General features: G+C 42.4%; 1 protein-coding gene across 1 annotated transcript; it reads left to right on the top strand.

Moving 5' to 3' along the window:
• The first annotated feature begins 472 nt into the window (after nucleotides 1-472).
• Nucleotides 473-6,499, top strand: IFT22 (intraflagellar transport 22). Its single transcript, XM_090279101.1, has 5 exons — nucleotides 473-649; nucleotides 3,944-4,020; nucleotides 4,146-4,235; nucleotides 4,500-4,702; nucleotides 5,994-6,499. Exons 1-5 carry the CDS (start codon nucleotides 611-613, stop codon nucleotides 6,140-6,142), a joined length of 558 nt encoding a protein of 185 aa, XP_090135227.1. The 5' UTR covers nucleotides 473-610; the 3' UTR covers nucleotides 6,143-6,499.
• The last annotated feature ends 14,498 nt before the right edge of the window (nucleotides 6,500-20,997 follow it).

Here is a 20,997-nt window from a genome sequence, read left to right as displayed (position 1 = left end):
GCTACGTGGCTTGTTTGAGCTGTCGGCGTTAATGGCGCGCAATAAGGGAGATAAAGGACCGCAATATGCCCCGGCTGGTGTGGTTCAGTGGATTGAGCATTCGGCCTGCTACCTGAGAACGAGCCGGTTGGATTCCGCCGGGTTCTATTCCAGTTAGCTTAAGGGCCAGGTGCCCATCTCTCCCTCTTTCTCCCTCCCTTCCCATCTCTCTAAAAATAAATAAAATCTTTTTTAAAAGGACCCGCAATCCACACCCTTCGGACAAAGAGGACAGACTCGTGAGCTTTACGTTTATCCCCGCTCAGGAGAAAGTCTGAATCCAGGTCAGGTTTTTGCTTCCCTCCTACCCTCTCCCGTGCCTTGCACGCCAACCTCCAGCTTGAGGCTCACGCCATCTGCCCCTGTCGCCGTGCCCACCCCAGAGCTTTCAAGCACACCGCCCCCCGCGCCCGGAACCCGCTCGCTCCCGTCGGCCCCCGCGGGCCGCTCCCCGTTTCCCTGGAAATAACGGCAGCCAATCCGCGCGGCGATTTCCGCTCCTCCCCGACAACAGTGCGGTCTCAGGCAGCGCTGGTGTGGGCTCCGGTGGGCCTGTGCTCAGCGGACCGGGATGCTGAAGGCCAAGATTCTCTTCGTGGGGCCCTGCGAGGTGAGGCCTGGGCCGGGTGCGGCTTTGGGCGCAGCGAGCGGTGGCGGGTGGTCCCGGCGCCGTGCCATGCGCTGGGAGCCCCCCAGGAGATGGGAACCCAGCCCCACCGCCCAACCACGGTGCGCCGCCGGCCTCAGCGGGAACTCTGCGCCTCCGGACATGGACCCTGTTTCATTGAGGCCTGAAGGCCCGAGCTAGTGAGTGGCGTTCTGTACGAGAACCTAGATCTCACTCTGCATTCGAGGTTGTCCCTAACGAATATGTCTGTGGGACAGAAAAATCAGGAGGAAAGACTGAACTATATAACCTGGTCTTGGAACAGTTAGCTATGAACGTATGTGTGATGGTGGTGGTGGGAATTAAAGCTACATGTGTACGTAACACCGTACACGAAAATAAAATTCAGATGGACTAAAACTAAACGTGTAAAAAAAAAAAGTTGGTAGTAGTAAATGAATGGGAATTTGCATTTTGCTGGTGCTGTTCATCCAGAAAACACCACACTTTGAGAACTACTATAGTAGATGAATATATGGAAAGATACGTTTTTAATCTTAAAATTGGGGAGTTCTTAAGCACAACACGAAAATTAAGAAGCCTTAAAAGAAATAACAGTGAAGTTAAAGCCTGGGGAAAGTACTTGCAAAATATATTACAAAGAAAGGATTAATAGCCAGATCACAAGGAAAGTTTAAAAATTGGTAAAGAAGAGAACTCGATAGAAAATTGAGCTAAGGCTCTGCACAAAAGAAATAAAACTGATCAATCAGTGTGAGAAGATGCCCAGCTTCACAGTCACAGGAACACAATTTAAAAACAAAAAGATGACATTTACCCATCACATTGGATGAGAAAAATTTAGAAGATTGATAACACCCAGTGTTTAAATGCTTGTAGGGAAATGAGAATTTGAGGATTCTGTTGATGGGGCTATAAAATGATAGCTTTTTTTGGTGCTCAAATTAAAATTTAAAGTGTGCTTAACTTTTAGTGCTGCACTCACATTTCTCAGAATCTAAAGTAGCTGAATAGTTGTCAATGTTCCCCATTAATCATGCATAATATTGAACAATTGGAAACATGCTAGATGCCATCAATAAGAGAATGTCTAAATAAACTAAGGTACATTCTTACTCTGGATCACTGTGCAGCAGTTAAACAAAATATGGCAAGTCTGTATTGACATGGAATGAAATAGACAAGTAATAACATGCAGAAAATTATGAAAAGCAAAACAAGCATACATATCATTTTAATGGAAATTCTCAAATATATACAAGGGAGAAAGAACTATGAACTCCTAGTACCCACCACCTAGCTTCAACAACAAAATATATTTGTGCATATGCATTTATCTCTCCCTCACTATTCTTCAAACTTAACTTTCTATTCCTTCAACATGCTGTGCCCATTCTTGCCCTGGTGCCTTTGAAATAGCTATTCCCCCTGCTTGGAAGCCTCAGTTGACTCATGGTCATTTAAACCTCAATTTAAATTTATCTAGGCTTTTCCTGACCACCCAATTCAAAGATTTATCACATCACCCTGCTTTATTTTTATCCTAGTACTATCAGTACTTCATCTCTTTCTAATTTATTAAACAGCACCTGGCACAAGGTGGACACTTAAAAATACCTTATGGGCCTAACAGGCAATTTCTTCATTTTCCCATAAGAAACCATCACCTTAAAAAAACTTGTTTTAGCTAACTAGTATATATAAACTTTAAGGGTATAGATGAAATATACAAATAGAGTTTTATAATGTTTTATGTATCATTATAGCTATATACACATTTAAAAGTACATTAAGCTTATGTTAATTTGGAAAGGCTGTTTTATTCCGTCGTTGCATTCATGACAATTTTATTCAAGCCCCTCACCTTCACCTTTGACACCCAAGTCATCTTTATGACTAGAGCCACTTTTTGAGTCACGTAACAAAGCACACCACCTAAGTAGTTTAGAATACAGCACTTTCTGAATCTCTCTATGAACCTGTTCCTGGAAATGTATTCCAGCTCAAAGAACTGTTTCTATAACCTCAGGCCATTTGCTTTATTCACTCATCCTGTAGATAAATATTTATGATCTATAACATAACCACTTACTGTGTTATTGTTAAGTGATAATTTGTGAGACCATATCCTCAGAGAAAATTATTAAAACAATGTTAAGCCCCTCACCTCCCTTTTATTTATTTCTTTGTTTTGTTTTGTTTTTTCCTGGTTCTAGCCAGTGACCTCCACAAGCCTCCCACACTGCCATTTATTGAGGTCATTCTAGCCAAGCAGTTGTTCAAAATAAAGTAACTGAAGTACAAAGCATAATTTGAGAAATTTTTTAAAAGACTTTATTTATTTATTCTTAGAGAGAGAGGAAGGGAGGGAGAAAGAGAGGGAGAGAAACATCAATGTGTGGTTGCCTTTTGCACGCCCCCCAACTGGGGACCTGGCCTGCAACCCAAGCATGTGCCCTGACTGGGAATCGAACCAGTGACCCTTTGGTTTGCAGGCCAGTGCTCAGTCCACTGAGCCACACCAGCCAGAGTAAGAGTTTTTTGTTTGTTTGTTTTAAATAATGATTCAAATATAAGAGATCCCCCTTCTTCTGAGAAATAATTTGGGAGGAGAAAAAAATTTTACATTCAGCCATATATGATGTTTATTAAATGACATGACGCAAATGTATAGAAAAATCTGAAAAACATCACCGTGTTACCTTTGAGGAGGGTATGGGATGGACAGACAGATGAATGCTTTGGGTGGAGGGACCAAGAGAGTTGTTTGTTCATGTTTTTAAAAAGATAAGAATGCGTATTATCTAGAGGGAGAAACAGCCATACATGAGAGTGTGGCATAGCCAGCCAGGAGTCCCCAGACCCGGGACCCAGATCTGACTTTGAACTTCTCTTTGACCGTGAGGCACTCCCTTGCCCTTTCTCGACCTCAGTGGCTTCATAATGAGCTGTGACAGACTGGTTTTTCTTGAAGATGTGGAGAGGAGCAAGTGAGAAAAAGCTCACATTATTTTTTTTCTGTTCTTAGATGGGTTAACTGAGAGCCAGCGGGGGAATCCACATAGAGAAAGTCACCCAGTGGCAGAGCCAGTGCTGGAATCCCCTGCTCCCTGAGCCCTAGAGCAAGTCAGCGAGGTCCACCCAACCCTGGTGATGCTGGGGTGGCTATGGCCTGCACTTCGTGGTAGCTGGTTCCAAACCAGCTACTGGAGGGTTCATTTATGGTTTACTTTCCAGCTCTTCAGAAAAGATATTTTATTATCTTCATTTTCACAGAGTGGAAAAACTGTTTTGGCCAACTTCCTGACAGAATCCTCTGACATCACTGAATACAGCCCAACCCAAGGAGTGAGGTGAGCCCTGATGAATCTGTATCCCAGAGGGTCCCTGTCTATCACCCACCATCTACTTTGGGTGCTGATGGCACTCCAAAAGTATATTTCCAAAGAAGAGGTGTTGCTGCTGTTTCTGTTTATAGGATCCTGGAATTTGAGAACCCACACGTTGCCAGAAACAACAAAGGCACAGGGTGCGAATTTGAGCTATGGGATTGTGGCGGCGATCCAAAGTACGTCTGTCTCCTTTAAGAGGGTTTGCTTCATCAAATGATTCAAAAATCAGCTGCTATCCAGGCACTTTGGCCTAGCACACTTCTTACCATGTATTAGGGGCTTGGTCAGTTGTTTGGTGATATGCATTGCTCTTGAAACTTTAGTGATTGGATTTCAATACAATAAGAAGTCATCTATCAATTATCAATAGCAAGATATTATTTTTAAAGTCCACTGTTACAAACCAGAACATTCACTGTGAATTCTTCGCTACCTTGCAGATTCGAGTCTTGCTGGCCAGCCCTGATGAAGGACTCTCACGGAGTGGTGATTGTCTTCAATGCTGACATCCCAAGCCACCTGAAGGAAATTGAGATGTGGTATTCCTGCTTTGTTCAACAGCAGTTCTTACAGGATACACAGTGTCTGTTAATTGCACACCACAAACCAGGCTCTGGAAGTGATAAAGGAAACCTGTCTTTGTGTAAGGAGACTGCAGTTCTCCTTTCTGCTTTTATTTTCAGTGTTCTGGGCATTTATATATCGCTCTGTGTCTTTGTGTGTGTGTGTGTTAGTTTTTTCTTAACTGATTCTAGAGAGAGAAAGAAGAAGGGAGAGAGAAAAAAAATCAATTTGTTGTTCCACTTCTTTATGCATTCATTTTCTTGTATGTGCCCTGACTGGACATCGAACCCTCAACCTTGGTTGGCATAGCAGGACGATGCTCTAACCAACTGAGCTACCCAGCCATGGCTATATCTTTGAAAGCAGCATCTGTGTGCAGTTAGTGAGCACCTAGTGTGTCCTAGGTATTTGTTTTTCTCACTATGTAAATCAGAATTGTGATATTGGAAGATCTGTCATACCATCCTGCCCAGTATATAGACACTTTAAAAGCAGGTAGATACCAAGAAGGGAAAACACCTGGTTTTAGCCACTCATCAGTAGTATTAGGGTCACTCTTTCCTAACTGACCTTTTCTCAAGAAAAACTTGAATTTGCATGTAACACATACCATTACAGATGCGACAATGTGATCATAGAAAATGACTCACAATATTCATCAATCTCTTCCTTTCTGGTATAAGAACAAAGAGGACCTGGCAGTGGCTTATAGAGTTGTCATCCTATTGTCAGGTGGCAATGTGGTGAAACCTTCCTGTGTTAAATCATGTCAAGCAAGATACAACTTACTTTTGAACTTTAGAACGTTAAGCAAATTGACTTCTGTAAGGTTCAGGCCATTTGGAACTGGAAATGGCCCTCAGTAAAAATTCATGCCTAAACCCTGGCTGGTGTGGCTCAATGGATTGAGCGTCGGCCTGCAAACAAGTGTTGCCGGTTCGATTCCCAGTTAGGGCACATAACTAGGTTGCACATCAGGTCCCCAGTTGGGGGCGCAAGTGAGAGGCAACCACACAGTGATGTTTCTCTCTCTCTCTTTCTCCTTTCCCCTCTCTCTAAAAATAAATAAACAAACAAACAAATTAATTATTTTTTAAAAGAATTCATGCCTAGCCCTGGCTACTGTGGCTCAGTGGATTGAGCATTGGCCTGCGAGCCAAATGTCGCTGGTTCAATTCCCAGTCAGGGCACATGACTAGGTTGCACGTCAGGTCCCCAGTTGGGGGCGCAAGTAAGAGGAAACCACACAGTGATGTTTCTCTCCCTCTCTTTCTCCTTTCCCCTCTCTCTAAAAATAAATAAACAAATAAATAATTTAAAAATAAAAAAAAATAATTCATGCCTAATTACCTTATTTTCCTTTTTTTAAGCATCACCCTTGAACAAGCTGAAGCTGGTGCACTCAAATCTTGAGGATGACCCTGAAGAAATCCGGATGGAATTCATAAAGTATTTAAAAAGCATAATCAACTCAGTGTCTGAGAGCAGAGACCGGGAGGAGATGTCAATTATTACCTAACTGGCCTTCATTTGGACTCTTCCACATCCCAAGTGAGGTCAACTTCTTCCCCAATGCTGATCTGAAATCTTACCTAGCTACTGATATTTTCTTCTTCCTGTGGCTCTAGAAGAAATATTCTTTATCTGCCCAAAGGTACCAGTCACCCAAGGAGTTGAGTCATTCCATCTGTTCTCTGTCTGAACCCAACCCTGTATTTCCCCAGGAGCAGTGCTTTGGTATTTACTAATACAGTGTTTGTGGTGGCTTTGTAGACCATAATGACCATGAATAATGAGAATCCATTGTATCTCCATCTCTTATAATATAAAGATTTTCAGATTCGTTCAATCTCTAATAAATATTTAATTAATTCAAGATTATAATCCACTTCCTCTACATCCTCCATAACATGGTTTCAGAGTGTGTGGACAGTGTTTGTGCCCTTGCTGGGTGGGGCAGCTGTTCCAAGGGCAGGTCCTCTGGTTCCCTCCCTGACCTCTGTCAAGATGTCAGTGGCCACCCTACTGGCCATCTCCCACCAAGTGCAAGACTGGCATGGCTTTTGGCTTGGGCTCTGCCCCTGGAACCAGGAGTACCCAGGCTGAGTTGGTCTATTCCTAGCTGAGGCTGGCCTTGCACATCTCTGAGAGCCATCTGCGTCCTCCATCCATCCCAGGTTTCTTTGTATCTGTATGGCAGGATCACTTTGCCCCTTGCCATAGCTGGCCTGTGCAGTGCATTTCCCCATGCTCAGCTTACTGGGAGAAAAACATGATTTAGGGGGTGGGGGTGTTAAGAATATGGCAGGTGAATATTTTCAAAATATTATCCCCATTACAGTAGTAGGAAATGCAATGATATTTTCATTATAAACCTACAAGTTTTACCTAATCACTCAGGATATTTATGAAATTTTAACAGTAGTTATCCTTTTTTAATGTCACATATATATAACATAACATTTCCCATTTTAGCCATTTTAAGTGTACATTCTGTGGCATTAAGCACATTCACGTTATTGTTGTGCAGCCATCACCACCACCCATCCCTACAACTTTTTCACCATTGCAAACTGAAACCCTGCATAACTTCATTCCCCACTCCCCCCAGCCCCTGGCATCCACAATTCTATTCTCCATCTCTATGAATTTGACTATTCTAGGCACCTCATATGAGTGGAATCATAAAATATTTTTCTTTTTGTTACTGGCTTACTTCACTTAGCATAATGTCCTCAAGGTTCTTCCATGCTGTAGCAGGTGCCAGAATTTTCCTTTTTAAGGTTGAATCATATTCCATTGTGTATACATATCATATTTTGTTTATTCATTTGTTAATAGACACTTGGGGTGTTTCCACCTTTTGACTATTGTAATTTGCTAGGAACATTGGTGTACAGTTCACCTAGGATGTTTTTGAAGAACATTAGCATTTAATTTCTCCAATATTTCACTTTTATTTAGATATCCTTGCTATCTGGACACCATACAAAGTGGACAGTAGAATACATATATATCTTCTAAAAAGTACTTTATGACCTCAGGGGAATTTAATTCTTAAATATTATTTCATGTAATACTTAAAAAGCAATATAGCCCTGACCAGTGTGGCTCAGTTGCGCATTGTCCTGCAAAGTGAAGAATTGGCGGTTTAATTTCTCGTCAGGGCAAATGCCTAGGTTGTGGATTTGATCCCCAGTCAGGGCACATATGCGAGGCAACTGATCAGTGTTTCTCACATCAATCTTTATTTTCCTCTTTCTCCCTTCCCCTCTCTCTAAAAAATAAAAGTAGTATAATGTTGTAATAACACCTAGTTTTTGAAAATGCTCAAAAGATTAATGCTCAAAATAACTAAATATGGTGAGTTTACAGCTTTTTGTACAAGCAAATTTGTTTAATAGTAATCTTAAGAATTATTGTTCATTCATAGCTTTTATATTTGTAATTTTTTAACATAGCTAACCTGAAAATACATTAAGTAGTTTAAAAATTAGATGTAGGTCTTCTCAACTGTGAGTGGGAGAAAAGAAGAGGTGCTTGAGGTGAGTAAATATGGTTGGTTGCATTTCACTTTTGCAGGAAGGAAGGCTGAAATGTAGCTATATAGCATTTGCAGATAATGACAACCCCCTGGTAAATTTAGATTGGACTACAGTCAACTCTTAGTGAACTGCCTGGGTTATCCATGAACACATTCTAAGCCCAGGTTAATTTCCTTCTGTTGTCCAACCAACTCTCAGCTGGGGCACATGCAAAAAACATAAAATAATGTTAATACAAACTGGAGCAAATAATCTTTACATAATAGCTGTTGTCATAATAATTGATCTTTTTAGAAAACAAGCTCAGAAAGATAAATTATTTTTATCAGTTTTTTTAATGATTATCCCAGAGCTCAATAGAAAAATTAACCCAGCAGCTTTCATTGATGTTAATGGCCAGAGTACAACCCTTATAAGTCTTTGAATTGAGAAAAAATGTTTTCAATTTTAATAGGCCACACATGCACAAGTTACATGAGGGCATTCAATTCTCCCTGTCTTCCCTGTCCCTCAGCTCTGTCCACCCCACCCCACTACAAAGTCCCCACCCTTACCCTCCATATTCTGTTAGAGGTAATCTGTGCATTTACAAATGTGTTTTATTAATGGACACAGAGGCAAATAAGTCACACTTTTCTGCACTTTTTTCACTTTTGGGGATTTGTATAAATAGAGAGCTGCCTTGTTTTTTTACAGCTGAATAATATTTCACATAGCCATTGATTTTGGCATTTTATATTAGGTATTTTAAATAACTTTAGTTTAAATGTATTTATATCAGTGGACATTTTAAATGGTATCGAAAAGCATGATTTATTTGAAATATACATATGAAATGTGGAATTTTAGGGAGGTGGTTTCAACCATCAATCCTTTCAAAGGAAAGATAAAATAAGATTTCTGGCCTTGGCATCCTAGTTTTGATAATTTCACAGAACTATTTTCTAACTGAACAATTGATTTTTACCATGCATGTGTTAACATATGGTGGAGATAAGATTTCTTTCTTTGTACCACAGATGTGACAATGCACTTGAAAACCCTAGATGCATAAAATAGCATAGTCATATGGGAAATTCAGTAGTTCAGCTTGACTCAAGTGAATGTGCAGAGCATTGAGTGTATGGGTGAGGGAGTGCAGGTGAGTGGGTGTGAGTGTGCAGGGGACAGGAGTGGAAGCAGAAGACAGGGGCATATGGTGATGGGCCTCTCAGGAGTTAGGGTTTTATCTTACAGGCTTTAAGAGGCCATTGAAAGATGTTCATGTGGTCAGATCTCTGTTTTAGAGAAACTGATGGCAGCATGAGGGCTGGATTTAAAGGACAAGTATAGAAGTGGCTGCTGTCACTTCTTGTGGCAGTATCACTACAATTTTCAAGGCCAGAATCTTCTAATCTCTCTTCCCTCTTCACATTGCCATCTCCTCTGTGTATCTGACTGAAATTTCCCTTTCACTACCTTATAAGGACACTTACAATTGCAGTTAGGGCCCACTCAAATAATCCAGGATAATCTCTCCATCTAAAGATCCTAATCACATCTGCAAAGATGCTTTTTCCAAGAAAAGTAACATTTACAGGTTCCAGGTATTAAGACCAAGTATTTGGGGGGTGGGGGTGCTTTAGTCAGCCTAACACAGGTGCCATTCACTGAGGTATTAATGGAAAAGGAGCAGCAGGTTTGGGGGAAGAAGATGACAAATAACTAGTCCAAGATGATCCAGCAGTTTAGGAACAGAACTGGACCCCTGACCTCTCCATTGTCTGTGGTAACTGGGCAGAGACACCAAGTGGGTATAGCTAAGAGTGTCATCCTCTGAGACTAAACCTAGTTAAGCAACACAACCACAGCAACAACAACAGGGCAAATAACCATTTTTGAAGTTGAAAGTGGTTTGCAAGATTTTGCCAATAGAACTAGTGTCATTTTTCGTAGACCAATCAAATGACCAAGTAGTATTCTGGAGCTCTATCTGATATAAAGACAATCTTGACTTACTTACATGGTAACTTGAATGCCCATATCTCAAAATTGTTCAGGAAAGCTCTTGGAGATCACTATACCTTTTGTGAAACACCAGAAGATTATGTCAGTCAGTAGGCTAACTTGCTAAAACAGAGTAGAGCTTTGTAGTAACTGAGGGCATATATACGAGTTAATACAAAAGCAGTACTCCTGACCCACTGAAAAGGTAACTGCATTTGTACCACTTAAGAAAATTACTCTGAACTATGGCTCTCCTCAGTCTTGACTGCAGCCTCCCCTACCTGATTGTTGAGAATTATATGAATATCCTGGCCTTGGCTGATACTTTCTCAACAAATGTACTCTCTCCTTGGCAAGAAATTATTTTACATTTTAAAAACCAAAACCAAAGAAATTAAATGAGGAGGGAGGAAATTCTGCTTTTGAGTATTAAGAATAGATAACATATTTTTGATGTTACTTCCTAGCTGCTTTATCAGTTAAATAATTTTCTACATTTATGATACAGGCCATTCTTCCTACTGAAGTTAAAAGCCAATGGAAATTGTGTGTCTTCCAAGTATTCCCACTTCAAAAGGGAAGTTTTTAGTGCTTTGAAGTGAACAACACCTCATCTATCTTTCTGCACTCTACAGTTCATTCCTGCTTAGGCTTTTGATAGCCTTTAAAAGTATGCCTCCTCTCTCTGGTTCATGGCCACAGTGTTGGGGTCCCCAGAGCACTCAGAATCCCCCCAGGCCTCCGGCATCATCATCACCTGTGACCTGGCTCAGGAACCCACAAAGAAGCAGCCTGGTGACTAGTCTGGCAAAGCCAACACAGTAGGGGTGGAGGGGGAGGGCCTATCCTGAGTGGTCACCACCAGACTTCCAGAGGCACTAGGCTCTGTTAAGTCCCACCACATACCCCTTCTCCTCCACCCCTTCCCCCCTACCCACCCCATCCCATAGACTAGGCAGACTACAGCAAGCAGAAGCAGTGGGGTTCTTTTATATCAAAACAGCAAAACATCAAAAAGGAAGTTGAGAGAGCCCCACTCTTTACTATCCAAGCCATATGCGATAAGAAACAACAAACAGTTGGTAAAAAAAAAAAAAAAAGTATGCCTCCCTTCTCTAAAGTCTCAATACAGATCCACTCCACACTTACTGCTCTTTGGATCAGGCATAATTATAGACCTTAGACATTCAAAATATTGTGTAAAATAAACATCACTCATCTATTTTACATTTATAGTCTTACTGGAGTTTTCTAATAAATACTTTATACAAGACCCATCCTCTTTAAATCCTTTGTGTGACTTTACAAAGGCCTAGAAAACACCTAAGTATAAGTTAACCATATCATGTAATAAAATATTTTGTTCAAAGGAATAAAATTCTGATTTTATCAGAGTATGAGGGACTTGGTTTCTACTTATAAAAAGCCTATTTCAAGTGCTTTTCAGGAATACCTTGCAAATCTAACTACACTTGGAATTTATCACCCTTGTTTGGGTGCAACTGTTAAAAGCAGGTAGTTGTGCTCTGCTTAAAAAAAAAAAAAAAAAAAGTTACAATAGCTTTAAAACCTTAATCACATGAGATGAAGAACCTCCAGAGCAGTGACTTGCAACCTTTTTCATCCGTTGGCACACATACACTAATTACTAAAATTCTGCAGCACACCAAAAATACATATTTTTTGCCTATCTGACAGCAAAAATAGGTATAATTTTGCTTCATTCACACTGGACGACTATTGTGTGCTGGCTGTTGTCATTTTTTTATTTGACAATCTAAGGGAAAAGAGGTCAGTGCCCCTGACTAAACAGTTATTGCACGTTTTAAAAAATTCTTATGGCACACTGGCTAAAAAATGATGACTTAGAGTATGGTTCTTATGTATAGAGACTAGCGGGAGACAGTCGGTTAGGTCAAATATACATGCCAGCCAAGGAACATGGACTTGATTCTATTAGCTACTGGAGAGTCTGAAGCACAGCAGGGACAATTACTTCGGTGGAAGCGGAGATAACAGGCTTAAGGGGAACAAGACTGGGAGCAAGTTGACCGGGAAATGCAGTGTCTGAAGTACACTACTGAAGGTTGGCATGAAGAGAAAGGCACAGATTCCGTAAACATTAGGGAGGTAAAATTTGTGTTTGAGTGGACAAGAAGAAAGGGTTTTATCCTCTTTGCTCAGCAAATCTAGCTTGCGGGAGGCGCTCAAAGTAGTGGCCGTTAATCAATGACTTCATTTCCCATAGCCCTTAAGGCAACGTCACCTGCATTTCCCAGAGGGCTATGCGATGCCGGCGCGGGTCCTTAGAGACCGTGGAAACAAAAAACGGTAAACGGAAGGGCTTGCGCTGTTTCACGTTGCTTTATAACCAAATTTCCCGTTCTCCTTCCTCACTTCGTCCGTCTTCTCTGCCTCCGCTCCTCTGTTCACGGGCTTCAGGAGCCCAAATACCCGGGGATTGTCTCCTTGGCAACAACTCCACATTACCGCTTTGGTGCCCCACGAACAGAAGTGGACTGTGTCAGGAGCCCAGTGGGAAATGTATTACGGCCTTGCTGGAGCCCCAGCAGGCAGAACGTTTGGAAGCCTTGGGGTCGGGGCGGGGGGGGGGGGAGGCTGTTCTCCGCACAGCCACGTGCTGGCCCATTTCACGGATGGTCGTAGAGTCACAAACCCGTGGCAAACGGCTCGCCACAAAGGACTCTGGGAATTGTAGTTGAGCGGGGCCGGCCCTGTATCGTTGCTGTTTGCCTCAGTGGTCAGGGCGAACCGCAGCCTACTCACTCTTCAGTTGGTGAGAATTTTTTCAGCGTCTGGAGAGATCTCCTACAGCGTTACCTGGTCTTCCGAGCCCCTAGGCAGGTGGACGGCAGCCTCGAAAAGCGGAGTATAGGTTCCTGGCTCTGGCCTCGCTCCCCTGGTCATGGCGCAAGTTCCTAGGGAAAGAATGTTCTTGTCTGGCGTTTTGCGTAGCCCAGTACAGTGGGTCACAGTGATGAGAGGGGTTCCGTATGAATCAGTGGAGCATTTAGAGAACATCTAGTCCAACCCAATTCTGTTGCAGAAGTGGGCACCCAGGCCCAGAGAGAGGCAATGAATTGCCCCAAGACGAGTTTCAGGCCCATGACTGTCCACTCACACCTATATTCCCAGCACAAAGCACAATGCCTGACACAGAACAGACGCTCCGGCATTATCATTTTGTTCTAAGGACAAACAACTGAAATACTTCAACAAGTTAAAGAAATGAAGGAAGTGGACCTGAAGACAGAGACTTATCAGCCAAATGTGCAATATGTAGGCCTTATCTGGGTGGTGATTCTAAGAACCATAAAATTGTGAACTTTTTTTAATCCTCACCTGAGGACATGTTTCCATTGATTTTTAGAGAAGAAGGGACAGAGAGAACTATCCAGGTGAGAGAAACATCAATTGATTGCCTCCTATATGTGCCCCAACCAGGGATAGAACCCACAACCTAGGAATGTGCCCTGACCAGAAATCAACCTGCTCCAACCCAACTGAGCCCCATGTCCAGGGCAAAAAAAAATGTGAATTGTTTAAAAATCATAAATGTGAGCATTGTTGATATTAAGGAATTGTTTTAAATTTTTACTTAGGATAATGCTATTGGGGTTGCACTTTAAAAAGGAGAATAGTTTTAGAAACACATACTGCAGACTTTATGGATGAAATGGTGTCTGAGATTTGCTTGAAAAATCTCCAGTGTGTGTATGGGGGTGGAGGGTAGTGAGCAGATGAAAGGAGATTGGCCAGGTGTCAATAATTATTGGAGTTGGTGATGGGTTCAGGGAGATCACTAAACTATTCTCTTTACCGTCATATATATTGAAATTTTTTTCAAGTGTAATTCTCTTATCTCCTAGAGTTACATACTTAGTTATCGATCAGGAAAAAAGGTATACTGTGTGAACTGTGTGGAATTTGCTTTAAAGTACTACACACACACACACACACACATACACAGGAATTATGATGGAATACCAAGGAAACAAGAATGGCAGGAAATAAGGGACCCTGAGCTATGGAAGCTGGGTGATGGGCATGTGAGAGTTCATTGTATCGTTGTATTCTCTTTAGTGGGACTGAAAGTTTCCATAATTGAGTTTTATTTAAATTTTAAAGTGTATTTTATGTTTTTTCAGAAAGTGTCTGAAATACGAAGAAGCTCATGAGTTTATCTAAAGCTTAACCTTCCCATGGCACAAGTGAGCCTCGTTGGAGATTTCTTCAGTCAAGAATGACCACAGCGCCCTGGCCAATATGGCTCAGTGGACTGAGTGCCAGGCTGTAGACCAAAAGGTTGTTGGTTCAATTCCTGGTCAGGGCACATGCCTGGGTTGCAGGTCGGGACCCCCATTTTGGGGCATGTGAGAGGCTACCAATCAATGTTTCTCCCACACATCGTTGTTCGTCTCTTTCTCCCTCCTTTCCCCTCTCTTTAAAAAAAAATAAATAAAACCTTTTAAAAAAATAAAAAAGAATGACCACAGCAATAAGTAGTGGCTGTGTCCTTGGTCACCCAGAGGTCCACTTGGAGGAGTGGAGGTGGGGTAGAGACCTTGCTACCAAGGAATCTTCTAGTCAGGAGCAGGCCTGTCCACACTTCGGACAGTTCTAGGACCAAGAGGTTTGGGATCCCATGAGCTTCCGACACGTCTCCAGGAGCTCTGCTGCCAGTGGCTGAGGCCTGAGATGCACATAAAGGAGCAGATCCTGGAGCTGCTGGTGCAGGAGCAGTTCCTGACCATCCTGCCCTGGGAGCTGGGGCTGGGAAAAGCACCTGGGCAGTGGGGAGGAGGTAGAGCTCATACTGGAGAGTGAGAGTGAGAGTGAGAGCTTAATGGACCAGCAGTTAGGAGAAGAGAGTATGAATGTGTGAGAATAGGGAGGGATCTGTCCTCCTCCAAAGAAAGGCCAAATCTCTGTTGACCTAGCACTGTTCTCTGTTCCTCTTAGCTCTTGCCTTTTACCTTTGGGACATAAATTAGACCTTGGATGACTTCCTAGAGTTTTGGGGTTTTTTTTTACCCCATGACATTCTGATTCTCATTCTTACCTGGGTATGCTTCAGTTAGAGCATTATTTAAACCATTCGATTTTAAATCATCCTCTACAGAAACTAAAATATATATTCTTCCACAATACAGAATCAAATACAGATTTCACATTTCTGGCTGCACTTTCCATTCCTGGAGCTCCTTATCCGCCCTCTTCTTGAAACTGAGAACTAAGAGCTTTGACTCTGTACCCCTGCCATATACCTTCTTGCTGAAAGGCTAACCATGGGGCCCTGAGGTGTGTTATCTTTCTACATTCTGTTCTTGGCAAATTTGTCATCTCTGAGGACACAAATCCAATGTTTGAAAAAATTCCCAGTCTCAGCAGACATCTTGGCCTCACCCTCATAAGAGACCCTGAGCTAGAACCACCCAGTTCAGCTGCTCCCTGAATTCCCACCCTCAGAGACTGAGAAAAATCCTGTTTGTTGTTTCAAGTTGCTAAGTTTTAGAGTAATTCGTTACCGAGCAATAAAAATCTAATACAAGTGTCCTAACAAAGAATCTGGGCACTGTTTCCAGGTTTTAGAAGCCAACTGGGAGAGGTAGGTTGGATTCAAAAAGACTGGAATTTCTGGGCTGTGCTTCTGATATCTTTTCAGAACAACTAGACAAATTATTTTAAACTAGGACACTTAGGGAAAGAAATCAGGAACTATGGTCATATCAATAGATCCAAATTATATTTAATAGAAGTTATTTAGTTTTCAAAATAACTTTTATCAAAATTTGAATCATTTAATTTGAAATCAAGTTGTACACCTTAAATATTATAACTTTTAATTCCATACCTCAATAAAGCTGGGAAACTTTTAAAAATGACATTATCTCTGGGAAATAGGGTTATGAAAGACTTTCTCTTTGAACATCTTGTATTAAGTATATAACATTTAAATGCCCTGACTGGTGTGGCTCAGTTGGTTGGGCATTATCCCGCAAAGTGAAATGTTGCCAGTTTGATTCCCCGCAGGGCACATGCCTGGGTTGTGGGTTCAGTCCTAGCTGGGGCACAAACAAGAGGCAACTGATCGATGTTTCTTTCTCATCTGTGTTTCTCTCTCTTTCTCCCTCCCTTCCCCATCTCTAAAAATAAATTAATTAAATCTTTTAAAAATATATGTAATATTTGCCCTGGCTGGTGTGGCTTAGTGTGTTGAGTGATGGCGTGCAAATCAAAGAGTCACCCAGTTCGATTCCCAGTCAGGGCACATGCCGGGATTGCAGGCCAATTCCCCAGTTGGGGGAACACACGAGAGGCAACCACATTGATGATTCTCTCCCTCTTTCTCCTTTCCCCCTCTCTAAAAATAAATAAATAAAATCTAAAAAAAAGGTGTAACATTCAATTATGGGTTGGCCAAAATGTTTGAGAGTTTGTTTTTTTTTTGTAAGATGGCTCTAGTAGCCCTTATTTGTCTAACTTCATTGGAAATAATTTTGTTAGATTTTTATTGTTACAGCTGTCATATCAGCCTGCATTAAAAAAGAAATCAAAATTGGTGAATTTTTGTGTAGCCGTTTTCATATTGAAGATGGAAGAAAATGCACAATATTTTTGGCATATATGCTTTATTATTTCAAGAAAGGTAAAAAATGCAACTGAAGTGCAAAAAAGATTTGTGCAGTGTATGGAGAAGGTGCTGTGACTGATTGAGTGTGTCAAAGTGGTTTGTGAAGTTTTGTGCTGAAGATTTCTCACTGGATGATGCTCCATGGTTGGGTAGACCAGTTGAAGTTGATAGCCATCAAATCGAGACATTAACTGAAAACAATCAACGTTATACCATGTAGGAGACAGCCGACATACTCAAAATATCCAGATCAATAAAGTTATTGGTAAAAACGAAAAATGTCTTTAATTCTATGGAAAAAAAACTAAATGGACTTTTGGGCCAACTCAAATTTTTTTTGCAATGAATACATGTTGCTTTGTAATCAGAAAATAATTTTTATAATCCTTACCTGAAGATATTTTTTTATTATTGATTTTAGAGAGAAAGGAAGGGAGACACAGAGAGAGACATCGATGTAAGAGAGAAATATTGATCGGTTGCCTCCCATACCCGCCCCAACCGTGGATCAAACCTGCAACCAGGAATTGAACCCACAACCTTTTGGTAAACAAGACCATGCTTCTTCAACCAACTGGGGAAGAGATTAAGATCTTCATTTCTTCTTCCCGGGTCCTCCTGTGTTGAAAAGCAGGACAGAACTTCAGAGCTTAAGGTCTCTGCTGAGGGCAGAGTGTGATCATCAAACTAGCATGAGACCTTAAGTCTAAAACTCCGAGGTACTGAGGTCATTGGAGGCCAGCAAAGGGTCAAAAACTCTAGTCTCAGTCATCCACAGGTACCCCACCCACAGCTAAGTGTCCTTCATCCCCTGAAGAGTTACACAGGTACAGTGTTAGGCTGTTTTGAACTCTGGTGTGATGGTAGTTAAGTGTTTGTAATATCCCCCTTGGCCTCAAGCCTTTGTACACCTTCGCTGTCCATGCTCATGAAGGACAGCTGAGTACTGTCACCCAGCAAAATGAATACTGAAACCAACTGGATTCAGGTCCTGGCTCCACTGTATATTAGCAGTGTGATCTTGGGTGAGTCCTTTAACTTCTCTGGGCCTCTGTTTCCTTATCTTCAAGCATCAGATAAGTGACAGGAGAAAGTAAATAGGAAATGTAAACTGCAAAGTGTTTACACATAAAAGTTATTTTTAAATTATTATTTATGATGTGTATAAGTTCTTTATCCAACATAGGACCATACCTTCAAACCCTGCCTTCTTCCCTCTGCCTGGGCCCTTTCCCTTTTACCCATTCTGCAGTTGCCTCAAGCTTTCATCTGCCGCCCTCCAAGGGCTACCTGGGACTTCACTCCATGGAGGTCGCTAACTTTGACCGCTTGGAGCAACTTCCTTAGCTACCTGTGTAGCAACACCCTCTTCCTGTGTGGCCAGGAGAGCACAAGTTATTCTTTCCAGACTTCTCAGACTTTCCCTCCTGTCACCCCACTACCACTTCAGTCCCCTGCTTTTTCTTGATCCATCACCCAAATTCGCAAACTAATAATTTGAGGGGTTTTTCTTATGAAAGTAAAACATGTTCACTATAGAATATTTATAAGATACAAATATGCATTAAAAGAAAATGAATAACTCAATTTCACTACATATATAATATTTATAACTTTTTTAAAATGTATGATCATTCGTTATTCTATAACCTCATTTTTTATCGCTATATCACATGCCATGATTTATGTAATTGATCCTCTGTGATTGGCATGGATTTTATTTCAATGGCTCTTTTATTGTTTGCACAGCAAAAAAGTAAATTTGCACTTTCTATGTCTGATTTCAGTTGGTGACCTCAGGACTGAGGACAAGGAGTTCAGCTCAGATCAGGAACTTGCTGAAAGGAGACGACACCACAAGCGACTCATGCAGGCTCCTGGGAAGCTCTGCAGGTGCCAGCACCGGGAGACAGCTCAGAATGTCCCCGTGCCTTAGGCCAGCATCAGGGAACCTCCCAAAGGTGGGGTTGAGTAGCTTCTGTGCCCATAAGAAGAGTTTCAAGCAGGAGAGACAAAGGCTGTGAAGGTGATGAGAGGGACAAAATCTGCAGGCCAGGTGAGCCCCTTGTCCCAAAGCAGAAGAGGTGTCCAGGCAGAGACCCCATAGATGCTACCTGTGGCAGACCCAGCCCTCACTGAGTATCAGAGCCACACAGGACAGAACCTTCAAGTGGGAACAGACTTGCAGATCTCCCAGAACCTGGCTGTCAGGCCCACCAGTGTGACCAGATCAGGAAGGTGTTACTTTGACGAGAGAAAGGTGAGCACATGAGAGAAAGGCAGAATGGCAGGGACTGCCAAGGCCATGGGCAGGAGCGGCTGGGGTACGTGTGAGCTCAAGGGGCATGAAGAGCATGGCTAGAGAGAGAGCAGGAAAGGTGTCCTTCAGGAAGCCTGGTCCCCCCAAACAGACCCTCTCTCTGGGGCTTTGTAACCAGCCAGGTTTGTAATGTGATGCACTTCTCTCTCACTCTAACGAAAGTAATACATGTCCATAATAGAAACTTTTAAAATACGTGTAAACAAAATGAAAAAATGTAATTACCTGTTCCAGAGTCACTGGTAACATTGAATGTCTTCCTAACATTACATATTTATACACAGTTTCTCCACTCTTCAGGTTTCTATAAAACCGAGAGGTGGGGAACCTCCTGGCAGCCACAGCTACTCGCAGCCCCGACTTCCTTTCACCTGGCTTTCAGAAAGAGAACCAAGGTTCTCGCAGGCCCGTTTTTGAACACAGGAGCAATACCTCATTGGGCCACAAGATGGGGGTGTTTGCTCATGCACATCTGTCCCACAGCCTCTGGGGTGGAACCATGAAGTCCCTCCTTCTTCTGGTCCAGGAATGGCAGCTCCCATGGCGGCCACCCAATTAGTCCTCGCTTTTTGCTCATTTTTCTCACTACATCTCTTGAAAACCTTCTTGGTTCATGAGGAAAAAATACAATTCACATTCTCACTCTTTTATATCTGCACCAATTTAATGAATCCTTGAACAGCTCTCTCCTCACTGTTCTAGCCTTGGGCTTCTGAGTGAAAGTTTAAACTATAAGTCTAATCAGGTCATCCCCAAACGCAACATGCTTCACGGTTTCCCATTGTTCTTAGGGTCCAGTCTAAGGGCCCTAGTTGACCTGGTCCCTCCTTACCTCCCTCCACCCCATATTCTGTGGTCCTCATGTGCACTGCACTGGCTGTCTTTCAGTTCCTCACTCTGTTCTGCCACTAACACTCCTTCTAGCATGTTCCTCTCTGGAATGTGCTTCTCAGCACCCACCAGGCTGGTACTTATTCTTTCAGGTCTTAGCTGACATATTATGTCTTCCCAGAAGTCACTCTCAACCCTGTGAGTCTGGGTTATGTGACTCTCCTCTGTGCTTAACATGTGTGAGTACATAGAAGAGACTTGCAGATCTCCCAGTACCTGGCTGTCAGGCCCACCTGTCTGACCTGGTCAGGAGGGCATTACTTGGATGCGAGAAAGATGAGCACATGAGAGAAAGGCAGAAGGGCAGGGACTGCCAAGGCCATGGGCAGGAGCGGCTCCCATAGTTTACCATGTGGAATTGCCTGCCTCCTTCTGGCATGGAAGTTCCATGAGGGCAGGGACCACATCAGTCTTACTCACTCGTGTTCCCAGCACCAGAGCATAGCACCTAGCACTCCATAGGGCTCAATAAAGACTTATTTCATAGATGAGCTCCTTGAAGTAGAGTCTTCAAAAGCCAGTCTACTTCTCTCTTTTCAACCCCTCGCCCTCCTGGTTCACCAGGTGCTTCTCATTGTCCCCCAAGTCTCTGGAAGCATCCCCAAGGAACGGTGGTGCTAAGGGACCCGTTCTCTCCCTTGTGATGGTTGGGAGACAGTGGCCTTTTGAGTGAGACAGATGTAGCTTCAGGTAAGGCTCTGCCACTTACTATCTGTGCACATTCTTTATTTTCTTTATTTACAAAGTAGAGATAATGGGCACCAAGCTTACAGGATTGCTCTGAGAAATCATATTCTGGCCTGACACATGGTAGACAGCCATTAGATCAGAGTTCTTTCTCCCTCCCTCCCCAATGCTCTCCTAACACCACGCCCCCCAAAAAAACCTTGGGACACAGACACCTCTGCAGTCTCAAGGGTGCTACTGTTTTCCTGGTTCCCTTCTCTTTCCCCCAAAGTTGCCTAAGCCACATGCTG

Source organism: Furipterus horrens, unplaced genomic scaffold (assembly GCF_987537825.1).
Source record: "Furipterus horrens unplaced genomic scaffold, mFurHor1.1.pri manual_scaffold_5, whole genome shotgun sequence".
In the NCBI taxonomy this organism is placed as follows: Eukaryota; Metazoa; Chordata; class Mammalia; order Chiroptera; family Furipteridae; genus Furipterus; species Furipterus horrens.
This window is presented reverse-complemented; position numbering and strand designations above follow the sequence as displayed.